Below are 12,500 nucleotides of genomic sequence, written 5' to 3' on the forward strand. Positions count from 1 at the left end.
GATGGTGAAACTGGGTCACTGCAAGCTGATCGAGGAGGTGATGATCGGAGAGGACACACTCATCCACTTCTCTGGGGTCGCCATGGGTAAGGAGACACACACACACACACACACACACACACACACACACTCTGTTACTGTTAACCATCACAGTATAAATAAAGTTCTCCTGACGATGGTTCTCCTCCAGTACTCAGTAGAACATGTGGTTCTAATCTCTGATCATGTTTCATTGTAAACTTGATCTGGGGATAATTTTTTCTTCTCCTCCTCGCTTCCTTCTTTCCTCCTCTTCCTCCTCCTCCTCACTTCCTTCCTTCCTTCCTTCCTTCTCTTCCTCCTCACTTCCTTCCTTCTCTTCCTCCTCCTCCTCGCTTCCTTCCTTCCTTCTCCTCCTCCTCTTCCTCCTCCTCGCTTCCTTACTTCCTTTTCTCCTCCTCCTCTATCCTCCTCCTCACTTCATTTCTTCCGCCTCTTCTCTCCTCCTCCTCTTTGCTTCCTTCCTTCTCTCTCTTCTTCCTTCTCGCTTCCTTCCTTCTTCTCCTCTTGTGTTTCTAGTCTCAATCAGTGTTTAAACCAACAGGAGAGCTAGTAACGTTAGCAGCACAGCTAACGGCTAACCAACGGAGGTTCACTTCAGTTGCACTGTGATGCCTTCAGGCTCTGCTCGGTGACGTTACGATGCCTTCAGGCTCTGTTTGACTCCTCTCCTCTCAGGTGAGGCGTGCACCGTCGTCCTGCGAGGAGCGACTCAGCAGATTCTGGACGAGGCGGAGCGCTCGCTGCACGACGCTCTGTGTGTGTTAGCTCAGACTGTGAAGGAGCCACGTACCGTCTATGGAGGAGGTACACACACACACACACACTCTATCTATCTATCTATCTATCTATCTATCTATCTATCTATCTGAGGTGTTGATGCGTCCTGTGTAACCCGAGCTCCTCCCCCTCAGGCTGCTCTGAGATGCTGATGGCTAAGGTGGTGACCGATCTGGCCAATAGGACGCCAGGAAAGGAGGCGGTTGCCATGGAGTCGTTCGCCAAGGCTCTGAGGATGGTACGGTCGTCGGTGGTTTCCTTTGTCTTCAGGTTTAAGGTTCCTCCTACGTTCTCGTGAGTCTAAAAGATTTTTTTTAATTTATTTTTTTCTCCTCCAGCTGCCAACCATCATCGCCGACAACGCCGGCTACGATAGCGCCGACCTGGTGGCTCAACTGAGAGCCGCGCACCAGGAGAACAAGACCAACTGGGGCCTGAGTGAGTGAACCGACTTCTACACGCGTCACCCGAACGCCTCGCGGGATATCACGCGTGTGTTCGGTTTGGACAAACAATGACGAGTGAACGTTGGGTGTTCTTCCCCCTGCAGACATGTCTGAAGGAGTGGTGGGCAACATGGCGGAGCTGGGCGTCACGGAGTCCTTCCAGGTGAAGCGCCAGGTGCTGCTGAGCGCCTCCGAAGCCGCCGAGATGATCCTGAGAGTCGACAACATCATCAAAGCTGCTCCCAGGTTCCTTAAGTCTCACTCCTCTGCATGCTCACGTTCACTCTGGAGCTCCTCCTGTTTCACCCTCGTCCTCCTTGTTCCTTTGTTTCTGTAGGAAGAGAGTTCCCGACCATCACCCCTGCTAGAGGAAGAGGACGAAGATGACGACCGTGGGGGAGGGGTCACTTCTGTTATTTATCGCCTCTTGCGGAGCTGCAACGTAAAGAACCGCTGTTTGTTCTCTTTCTCTGTGAAACTCTCAGAAACGTCGTCGTTTGTTTTGTTTACTGAAAATAAAAAGAACCAACTGTCGACGTTTGTCTGTTCGTGTTTGACCCTTCAGATGGTCGACGGGTCACTTCCTGAGCGCTGAAGACCAACTTTGGCTTTAAATGTGAGTTCTGCATCACTTCCTGCCGCGTTCTCATTGGCTGTTTCCTGAGGATTTGGTTCTAAAAAGTCTGAATTTTAGGGACTTTAATGTGGCAGAAAAACCTAAAATCATCGTCATCGTCATCGTATCACGACTCAAATGTTCTTCTGTTCAAACAAAACATATTCATATTGAAGTTAAGCTGAACTTCTGCAGCAGGTTTTTATTTTACTTCCTCTGAAGGGAAATAAAAATCAGTTTTTATTCACTGTTAACCAGTGAAGTGAAAGTACTACTAACGCAGTAAAAGTACTGATAACACAGAAAAAGTACTAATAACACAGTAAAAGTACCGATAACACAGTAAAAGTACCGATAACACAGTAAAAGTACCGATAACACAGTAAAAGTACTAATACCACACTGTAAATATTACAGTAAAAGTATTCAAAGTGTGGCTCTTGTACTGCTGTATATACTCCTGAATGTCCCTGTTGAAGTACCTCAGCGTTGTACCTGAGTCTCTTATTACTCTGAACTGAAGCGGTGTTCCCGTTATTTTGTCCACCCTGTTTGTCTCGTGGGGTCAAAGTGACCGAGACCTCTGACTTTAACAGGTACAGTAAAAACACGCAAAAACACGTAAAAACACGTACAACGTCTTGCAGTGAAAGTTGTGATGGAGACATTTCAGGTATAAATACATTGAAATGGAGTCAGGAGGAGAGTAATACTCCAAGAAAAATGACGAAAATTACGAGATTTAAGTTGAAATCTACGAGAAAATCCCGTCTTAATTAATTAATTTGTTTGCTGTAAAACACCGTCGTAGAACGAAGAAGTAGAACGTGAAGAAGTATAACCTGAAGAAGTATTTCAAAGGTCATATTTAGTATATTTTTTGTGTATATGTTGAGTCACCGTTAACAGTTCTGACTTTGTGCACATTTGTTTTTTGCGCCTTACTGATAATCTTTGTTATATTTTCTTTATATAAATAAATAAATATTTATCTTAATAGTTTTAACTGTCTCTCATGGACTAGAGCGGAGAAACACACTAAACACACTTCAAATACTGATATCCTCTGATTTTTACTGTATTTTATTGATCAGATAATTATTGAGGCATCAAGGTTCAGAGAGTCTCAGCTGACACACACACACACTCACACACACACACACACACACACACACACACACACACACGGAGCAGCAGTGCTCTCTGATAAAGCTGCTCTCGGTGTGACGGACTCACAGACGGACAGACATGATGAAGCTGCTGCTGCTGCTGCTGCTGCTGTGGAGATGGACGAGCTCGGCTCTGGTCAGGTAGGAAACACACACACACACACACACACACACACACACCTTTGTGCAAATACTAACTATTAATACTAATTAATAATACAATAACTCTGAATACTTTTAGTCAAGTCAGAGGGACCTGAAACAAGCTAGTTACAAACATGAAGACTAAAAAAAGGTACAAAAATGTGACTTTTTATTCCCACAATTCCTCATTTGAGGATTCTTTCTTTATTAAAGGAATAGTTTGTTAAAATAGATATAAAATAGATGTTTTGCTAAAAACGCTTTCTAGACGAGAGTTTAAATGAGAAGATCGATACCTCTCTGTATGTCCGTATGGCGAACGTGAAGCTAACCGATTAGCTTAGCTTAGCATAAAGACTGGAAACAGCTAGCCTGGCTCTGTTTGTAACTCGTGTGAAGCCAAAACAAGTTGTTTTAACAGTTCAGTTAGACTACAGACTAAACGAACGTGTTCATCAGTGAGCTATCGAGGAACTGGACAGAACCAGGCTTTATGCTAAGCTAAGCTAGCAATCTTCTCATCTAACTTTGAAAGCGAATGAGTGCATTTCCCAAAAATGTTATAAAATAATATGTTTAAAAATAACTGATGGAACTCTCTAAGTAACCTGCGATAATAAGATATCCTGCCCCCCCCCCCCCCCCCACCCCCAGGGTCCCTCTGAAGCGGGTGCGTTCGATTCGTTCCCAGCTGCGAGCCGAGGGCGTGCTGGAGGAGTTCCTGAAGGAGCACCGGCCCGACATGTTCAACCGGCGCTACGCTCAGTGCTTCCCGGCCGGCACGCCGTCGCTGCGACTCGGACGCTCCAGCGAGAAGATCTACAACTTCATGGATGTAACAGCAACGATGTCTGAACACTACAGAGGTGCTCCTGAGCAAGGCAGTAAACAAGGCAGTAAACAAGGCATGTTTCCACATTGTGTGTTTCAGGCTCAGTATTACGGTGAAATCAATATGGGGACTCCGGCGCAGAACTTCTCTGTGGTTTTCGACACCGGCTCATCCGACCTCTGGGTGCCGTCGACTTACTGCGTGAGCCAAGCCTGTGGTACTACACTACACTACACTACACTACACTACACTACACAACACTACACTACACTACACTACACAACACTACACTACACTACACTACACTACACTACACTACTCACAAGACAATTTAACACCACAGAACACAACTGTTTGACTTTGGTGTTTTATAAGAGTTGTGTGTGTGGGTCAGGTCAGCATGACAGCAGGGTTGAGTGTGTTCCTGACTGTGATAAGGAGTTCAAGGTCTTTGTGTGTGTGTGTGTGTGTATGTGTGTGTGTGTGTGTGTGTGTGTGTGTGTGTGTGTGTGTGTGTGTGTGTGTGTGTGTGTGTGTGTGTGTGTGTGTGTGTGTGTGTGTGTGTTTCACAGCGTTGCACAGGCGTTTCAGGGCGTTTGATTCCGCTTCATTCCATCATGACGGCCGGACGTTTGGGATCCACTACGGATCAGGACACCTGCTGGGAGTCATGGCCAGAGACACGCTGAAGGTCCAGTTTATTTACACTCTATGAAACTATGTTAATGTTGCAATTACGAGAAGCTTAATTCATCCTGTGTTTCAACATACATTCAGAATCATTTATCTTCTGTTCCAGATCGGGAGTCTGACCGCCCTGAACCAAGAGTTTGGGGAGTCGGTCTACGAGCCTGGTTCTGCGTTTGTGAGGGCGAGATTCGATGGCGTTCTGGGGATGGGTTACCCGTCCCTGGCAGAGATCCTTGGAAACCCTGTTTTCGACAACATGTTGGCGCAGAAGGTGGTGGAAGAGCCGATCTTCTCCTTCTACCTCAGCAGGTACAACCTCCTTTTTCCAGAGCAATGCTATGACTCACCAGTTTGTCTATTTTAAGGCATTCACTGGGAGCTCACCAGTACAACCAGTTTAGGGGTTCATTGGAGTGAGGAGAATATCTTGTTGTTCCTACCTGTAAAGGTTTCATGATTCTAAACAAGCAACGTTCAAGTCACACTCTGTTGGGGTTTCCAAACTGGAGTCCAAAGAGTCAATAGACAAGTTCAAGGATCCACAGAGTGTTGGGTGTTACTGGGGTTTCGGGAGAGTTTTGGAAAGGTGGCTCTAGGGTTTCCAGGTTGTTCCAGTGGGTTTCAGGTGATACACAAGGTTTCCCTTGTGTTTCAGGAGAGTCTTTAGAGCTTTGGAGATATCCATGGGTTCAAGGAGCATCCAGAGGGTTACAAAGATTGAGATTTTAAGGGTAGTCCCAATGTTTTAGTCTAATGTTTCCACAAGGATCCAGTTTTTAGGATGATCCAGGGTTTTCAACAGTTCCTGAGGGGTCCATAGGAGCCCAAGAGTCACAGAGTTTAAGGGTTTCAAGGTAGTCTTAAAGGTTTCTGTTTAGTTCCAAAGAGAAATCCAAGATGTATAGGGTCACAGGGTTCTTGAAGGATTGAATGCTGGCTAGGGAGTCAGAGGGTCCAGAGGACTCTGTGAATTCAAAAGCCTCAGTGGATTGACAAGAACGTGTTTAGGGGCCAAAAAGCAGAGAATTAATTGCCGTTTGTTAATTGGAATGTGATTTTTGTCCCTGTAGGAGCACAAGCAGCGGCACCCCAGAAGGCGAACTGTTGCTAGGCGGAAAAGACGAGGCGTTGTACAGCGGACCAATCAACTGGCTTCCTGTGACTGCTAAGGGCTACTGGCAGATTAAGATGGAAAGGTTCCCCACATATTTTTAATATTGTGACTCTGAGTAACTCATTCATTCATTGTAACTGTAATCTTTACCCTGAGTTGAGGTCCTGACCATCTACTAACAAGTGCTAATCTTTGAAATGTTGTGGGGGGGGGGGGTTCACAATTCATATGTTGTGCAGTAAATGCAACAACCAGTAGATGGCAGTCCAAACCAGATTAATAGACGAGGTGCAGTCACTCTTTAAATAAGGTGGATCAGTAAAACATGGCATATTATGATATCTGTGTATCTCTCAGTATTGCGGTGCAGGGTGCGAGTGCTCTCTGTCCTCATGGGTGCCAGGCGATTGTTGATACTGGAACCTCCCTCATCGCTGGACCGACCGCCGACATCATCAGCCTTCACCAGCTGATTGGAGCCACATCCACAAACATAGGAGAGGTTAAACCCTAATTTGATTGTGTAATCTAAAGCTCACTCTGACATTTCTGGGCAACGCTTAGATCTTAGACAAATAGATGCAGAAATGTTGAAACATATAATCTCATTTGACCTTTATCTTTTGTGTGTGTTCCAGTTCCTCGTCGACTGTGTCAGGTTGACCAGTTTGCCTCATGTGACATTCGTCCTCGGAGGAACAGAATACACACTGACTGCTGAGCAATACATTAGGAAGGTTTGTCTCCTTTAGCTCGTCTTCCCTAATAGCTGACAGACTTTGTTCTGCAGCTGTCTGCGCTTGTTGTAAAATACTAGTAAGGAATACTTGTTAACATGTAGGGTCAGAATCCAGTAGTGTGGTCTAGAAGGTTTCAGGTATTCTAAAGGGTTTCTTAGGGGTGTCAGAGATGCTTACGAGTTCAGCAGAGCCTAAAAGTCAAAGGGTACCGCAAAGTTCTTTGGGAGTTTTCAAGAAGGTATTCAGCGTTGGGAAGTTCTAGAAGATATCTCAAACCATGTGCCACAGAAGGTAGCTGATCAGGTAGCTGAGTAGCCAGCTGTACGCTAGTTAGCAAGCTAGCTTTTCAAATCTTGCTATATTTATCTAATTTATTCTGGCTTACCACGCTTTGTAACTTTAATGCTAACCTCAGTGAGTCTGCAACTTGCCGTAAGTCAGCCAGACACAACAGCACACATAAAAATGGCTGCCGCTCTGACCATCCTGCTACATTGATTTGGATGAGAATGTTCTAATGTTTTGTTTCTGTAAATCAAGCTAACAATTTGTCATTTGTGTGATGGACCCATGCATTTCAGATGGTTTTTTTGTTTGTTTTGTGTGTTTTCATGTTTTGGACCTGAGAGAGACGATAATTCATTCAGCTATATTTTTTATGGTTGAAATGAGAAATATAAATATACAGTATGATACTTAAATGTCATCTCTCTGTCCGTCTCTCTATCTCCAGGAGACACTTGGCGACAAGGAGTTTTGCTTCAGTGGTTTCCAGGCCGTGGACATGGTTTCCCCCGAAGGCCCCGTGTGGATTCTGGGAGATGTATTTCTGACAGAGTTCTACAGCATCTTCGACAGAGGACAGGACCGGGTTGGCTTTGCCTTTGCTAAACACCCAGCCTAACTCTAACCCATTGGTTATCGGTTAATAGCTGACGACTGTATCATCAATAAAAATTATGCAATTCTTGCAAAGGCACCAACACAAATAGTACTCGTTTTGTAACTAGCTAGAGACATTGTTCTTACAGTAGTCATCTTTTTCACCAATCTTGCAATCCGTGGTTCATTTACAGACCATGCTCCAATCACATCATCAAAGATTATTAACCATCATTGGCTGAACTGTTGATTATGGCCTTGGTGGCACTATTCTTCAAAAGTACCACTTGATTACATTTTTCTTGACGAATCAGTAACGCTTTATTTTAAAAAAGTACAGTTTTTGGTGATTTAGCAGCAGCAACATTCACTATATATTCATTACTTCTGTTACATTTACAAAAACAAACAGACTATTTCATAGAGAGAAGATTTTGTGACCTCTTAAGTGGAGTCAGTAATCCTGAGTACTTTATCTAATCAGCAGTTACCACAGTTGCGTGTTGGATCCAAAACTGAAGTGTGTTCAGCTGCAGTTCCTCTAATGGCCACCAGATGGCATCCAACAAAAACGTTAAATGTATTGAAGTGAATGGGAAACCCCCCCCCAACTTTTAACAGTCAACACAATTTTTTCCCACATGAGGTTCAGGTCTTGGTGGCTAATTTCATGTCTTTAATGGCAGGTGTTTGAGCCAATCAAGCTCAGCAGTGGTGGTTGTTGTTTGGTCTTCCAATCTTTGCCCAATTTGCAAATTTCCTGAGCTTAAAAGTTGATCACCAGTATTAGGATTCTTTTGTGTCTTTTGCGTTCTTTAGTGTGACGGTTGGTCTCCAGTGACTAAGTTTTCAACAAGTGGTAGACCCAAACACCAGGCTTCAAAACATCCCTTCTGAGGTTGGAGATTTATAAGCAGCTGTCTTCTTGTGACTTTTCTTATTGGGTGAAACGTCATTACCAGCTCTGAGATTGGTAGTATCATGTTACTTTGTGAGTGGCCCTCATTTGTTCTCTGAGCTCTGCGATTGGGAGTCGTGGTTTTTGTTTGCTTCACTGTCGTTGGTTCCTTCCTTCTCGTCATCCTCGGTCCCTGTCACTCCCTGGAAGTCTTGGTCGTACTCGGGGTCGGGCAGCTGCAGTGTGTTGGTAGGTGGACCGGGTGATCGTCGGGTTTGGAATCGAGCCAGGCCTCGTCTCCGCCTTCCCAAAGCCTTTGGGCTCGGCAGGCTTCGGACTGACGCTTTCGATGACTGCCTAGAGAACTGGAGGGAGAACTGGCGGCCCCGTGGCCTGGTCGGTGGGCGATTTGTCCAACGGAATTCCTTGGGTCCCAACTGGGTTGGGGAACAACAAACCGTGGAGCTGGTCCTGGAAATACAAAGAAGGACATTAACTTTCCCTTGTGGTACAACTGTGGTCATTTTGGTAATCCCATTTTCTCAAAACAGAAGCATAATGGTTTCATTAAGGCCAGAGTTTGACAAACGAAGACACAAGTGAGGACACTGAATTACCTCGACGGATCAAAGCCCGGTGTCTCCTCAGAGGGGGAAGGATCCAGTCCATTTTGGGGTTTTGCCGCTTCACCGTTGCCAGAAGAATCAATGTTGAGACAGACGCCACCGGGCAATGGCGGACTAACGACGAGCCGGGGGAAAACCGTAGAGGGCGGGCTTTCAGGAGATGGAGGGTTGCTGCTTACCTCTCTTAAAGTGGATAGGGTGTCCAGACCCGTGTCCTCTGGACTCGGATTGACCCTGGATGGATTGACGGATGATAGACGGAAAGACTAACTGTTAATACAATCACACAGAAATACAAATCAACCAATGTGGGTAACGTTAGTGCTTAAAATGGAGTAATATTGAACCTGAAGTCTGGGAAGAAGCTTCCTGTTGCGTCACTGCTGTGTCGTTTGAAGATGGGTCGAGGAGGCCGGAGTTCAGGAGGCTCCTGGACGCTCAGCAGCCGCCGGACTCGACCCAGAACCTGCAAAACATCCAAAAATAAGAACAAAGAACTATGGTAGCAGCCAACTATAGCGAGCATAAACCTCTTTACACCTTTGTACTCTTTAGACCCTTATATTTGTCGAAGAATGTATGAAAGCGACTGTCTTTGAGCTTTATATAAGGAGTAGAAAGTGGAGCTAACCACACCAAAAAGTATCCATGGAAAATAATGGATTTTCCATGGATACCCGTGTCCTCTGGCATGCCTTCCTTGATTAGTGACTTAATGACATTTTCCATTATTTTCCACTAATATCTGTCAAGTAGTTATCCGTTATAACCTGCTTACTGACTGACAAACGATCACACAGGATTTTAAACTGAAGTAATAACAAAGGTATTACCGATTCTTGGCGCCAAGCCAAAACAGTCTCCTGTTGCCGCTGTTGACCGTCGCAAACGTCAGCCTCGTCGAACTGCAAGATGTCAGACAGTCTGGAAGAGACATTAGACAAAAGATTTTTATAACGATGAAACAGAATTTAAACAGAAAACACCGGCTAGCTCCCCGTGTGGCAACCACCGAGGGTTGCATCATTGGTTTCAACCAATCAGCAGCTGATTGGTTGAAATGTGTAATATGTAAATAATATGTGTGTGCATGTTGACCCCATGTCGGTGGTGGAGCCGAGGAATGACGGGATGCAGTAGTCGGCAGCAGCCAGCGTGTACGGCGGGCGCGCCTCGCAGTCGTTCCAGTACATGTCTTTGGTCATGTGAGGCAGGTTCATGTGCATCTCATCCACAGCCAGCAGAGACACCTGGAGGGACAGGTAAACAGGAAGTGACAACGATGACTTTAGCGTGGTTTCTGTTTTTGAGAAATGCTTGAAGGAATGAGTCCAAAAGCCCCAGAAATGAGTCATCATTTTGTATTTATTCATTGTGTTTCTCTGCAAAAATCCAACAAAAGTACTTGGTTATATTGAGGCCACAAAATGATTTGGTTATGTTTACTAAACAAAATCAGGTTGAGGCAACAAAAGCATGGTTATGTTTAGGCAAAACAACTACTTGTTCATATTTAGCCTATTAAGCCTATTAAGCCCTAAGCCTATTTGTAGGCCTCTCCTCGATTATTGCATACCCATAGTAAAGAGAGTGTATTTCATCTAAATATAAGGTGTATTTTAATAGTTTTTATATTTTAGAAAGCTGATACTTGTGAGATTTGTTCAGATTTGTAAATATCAGTATATATGTTACTGGTTAAGAGAACATTAAGATGGAACACAGCACAAATTTAAATTCTTTATCTCCGATTATAAATTAATCCAATTTTGATAAGATATTTTTTTTTAATGTTGTAGTTGAAAGCTCAAACCTCTCCCAGATCATAGCCCAGTGGGTTGAGAGTCTCTCTGCACAATGTTTTCTTTGATAAAGTGAAGCATTCAAGAGCTAGAGAGGTCTGAGTGCAGAGATTTCAGCCGAGGTCAACCAAAATGTCATTTGGTTCCAGCTGTTCTATTGTAATGTTATATAGTATATAATTATATATTTCACTTCTTTTATGACTAATAGTGTTCAATCTATCATATGCAGCAGTTTGGCATCATTTAGAGAGCCTGGATCCTCTCTGAGCCTGTTTATGTCTGTCATCCATGGGATTTTCTCATCTGGCTTCCAGTCCAGGTCTCATAGCTCAGCCAATGGTTGGTCGATTTCAGTCAATGGGCCCGCCTTAGAAGCATCTGAGTCCACAGAATCTTAGAAACCCCTCGTGATTTTGATTGACAGAAGCGTTAGCCAGTTAGGAGTAAAACCGTGGCGCGTCGCCTGAAACGTGCGCAAAACATTGGCAAAAATCAAACCCCCTCCCCCACGGAGCCTTGCTAGTCAGACCCTTGTTTCTACACCGGGACATTTCAGAGACGCACCGGAAATACGTAGAAATATTGTTGATGGAAATAAGCGGAGATTTACAGCAGAACAACGAAAAGGTAAGGAGCTTTGGATGATTTTGAAGGATGTTACGCTTTGTGTTTCTGGTGTTTGTTTGCTCACAGCCTTGTGAGGGTTTACCGGAGAGACGATCTGATGGTAGTTCTGGAATCTGTGTCGAATGCTCGTGCTTTTTGATATTTCGGTTGTCTATGCTAACCGTTAGCTTTGTTATGCTAACTCGGAGAAGAGCGAGTTATGGCTAGAAATACGTGATTTTGTGATAAATCTTTTATTTGCGTACAATAGTTGTGTAGAATGGTGTTTGGAGTTTGTAAAAATGTCTTAGATTGTCTGTTTTACCCAGATTTCAATTTTTTTGGGGGGATATAAAATATTCATATTCATAAATTGTATACATGCATAAATGGACTTTTTTCGACGGTAAATGCTACAGCGGACCCGAATTCGGGTCCGTCGGGCTTAACATTAAGCTACAAAATGACTTGCTTATGTTTAAGCTACAAAAGTACCACTTAGTTATTTTTAGGCAACAAAACTAATTGCTTAGGTTTAGGCCAGACAACTACTTGGTCATGTTTAGGCTACACAAATACTACTTGGTTAGGTTAAAGCAACAAAAGTAGTTGAGTTGAGGAGATGAAACTCATTGGGCATACGTCAATTGAAACGAAATACATTTCCCTTGAGTTGTAATTCACAATACAGTTTATTGTATGTGAGCGTAATATTTAGACGTCGTCTTGATTAGCAGGATATTGCTCTGTTCCACCAGTGGAAGCTACTTAGCTTCAGTAAATGGCAACATGTGTCACATGACATCATGAGCCTGTATCATGAGCGCTGCGATTGGCTGCCGACCTGAAGGCTCCTGTCGATGATCCAGTTCACTTCAAAGTCGTCGTCGTCCTCTCCGAACGGGTTGATCAGCTGCTCCGCTACCTGACGACAAGGAACACATCACATCTGGAGTTCAGTCTCACATGTTCCAGAGGTTTTTAAAGATTCACGTCTTCAATAGGAACCAAAGGTGGCCACAGACAGGAAGTCAGAACAAAAGTACTTGGTTGTGTTCAGGCACCAAAACTACTATTTGGTTAAGTATAGGCAAAAGAAGTACTTGGTTATGT

The 12,500-nt window shown here is 44.2% G+C and overlaps 3 protein-coding genes across 3 annotated transcripts in view; 2 read left to right on the forward strand and 1 right to left on the reverse strand.

Moving 5' to 3' along the window:
• The window catches only part of cct2 (chaperonin containing TCP1, subunit 2 (beta)), a 5,749-nt gene extending 3,950 nt beyond the window's left edge, over positions 1-1,799 (forward strand). Inside the window, exons 11-16 of the mRNA XM_068734031.1 lie at positions 1-86; positions 718-846; positions 954-1,057; positions 1,158-1,257; positions 1,370-1,511; positions 1,603-1,799. The exon at positions 1-86 is cut by the window's left edge and continues 34 nt beyond it. Of these exons, the coding sequence (XP_068590132.1) occupies positions 1-86; positions 718-846; positions 954-1,057; positions 1,158-1,257; positions 1,370-1,511; positions 1,603-1,633 (592 nt within the window). The 3' untranslated portion in view covers positions 1,634-1,799. The remainder of the gene's footprint in view (positions 87-717; positions 847-953; positions 1,058-1,157; positions 1,258-1,369; positions 1,512-1,602) is intronic.
• Positions 1,800-2,930: 1,131 nt separating this feature from the next.
• Positions 2,931-7,545, forward strand: nots (nothepsin). Its single transcript, XM_068733997.1, has 9 exons — positions 2,931-3,191; positions 3,849-4,029; positions 4,126-4,243; positions 4,599-4,717; positions 4,826-5,025; positions 5,787-5,912; positions 6,188-6,332; positions 6,469-6,567; positions 7,304-7,545. Exons 1-9 carry the CDS (start codon positions 3,130-3,132, stop codon positions 7,472-7,474), a joined length of 1,221 nt encoding a protein of 406 aa, XP_068590098.1. The 5' UTR covers positions 2,931-3,129; the 3' UTR covers positions 7,475-7,545.
• Positions 7,546-7,754: 209 nt separating this feature from the next.
• LOC137889984 (bestrophin-3-like) overlaps positions 7,755-12,500 on the reverse strand; it is an 11,824-nt gene continuing 7,078 nt past the window's right edge. Inside the window, exons 9-14 of the mRNA XM_068734056.1 lie at positions 12,232-12,312; positions 10,075-10,226; positions 9,810-9,900; positions 9,324-9,442; positions 8,968-9,210; positions 7,755-8,821 (exon numbers count right to left, since the gene is read on the reverse strand). Coding sequence (XP_068590157.1) covers positions 8,455-8,821; positions 8,968-9,210; positions 9,324-9,442; positions 9,810-9,900; positions 10,075-10,226; positions 12,232-12,312 — 1,053 coding nt within the window. The 3' untranslated portion in view covers positions 7,755-8,454. The remainder of the gene's footprint in view (positions 8,822-8,967; positions 9,211-9,323; positions 9,443-9,809; positions 9,901-10,074; positions 10,227-12,231; positions 12,313-12,500) is intronic.

The sequence above is a fragment of the Cebidichthys violaceus genome, unplaced genomic scaffold (genome assembly GCF_023349555.1).
Source record: "Cebidichthys violaceus isolate CVI_PGR_0920_01 unplaced genomic scaffold, fCebVio1.0.p SCAF_60, whole genome shotgun sequence".
In the NCBI taxonomy this organism is placed as follows: domain Eukaryota; kingdom Metazoa; phylum Chordata; class Actinopteri; order Perciformes; family Stichaeidae; genus Cebidichthys; species Cebidichthys violaceus.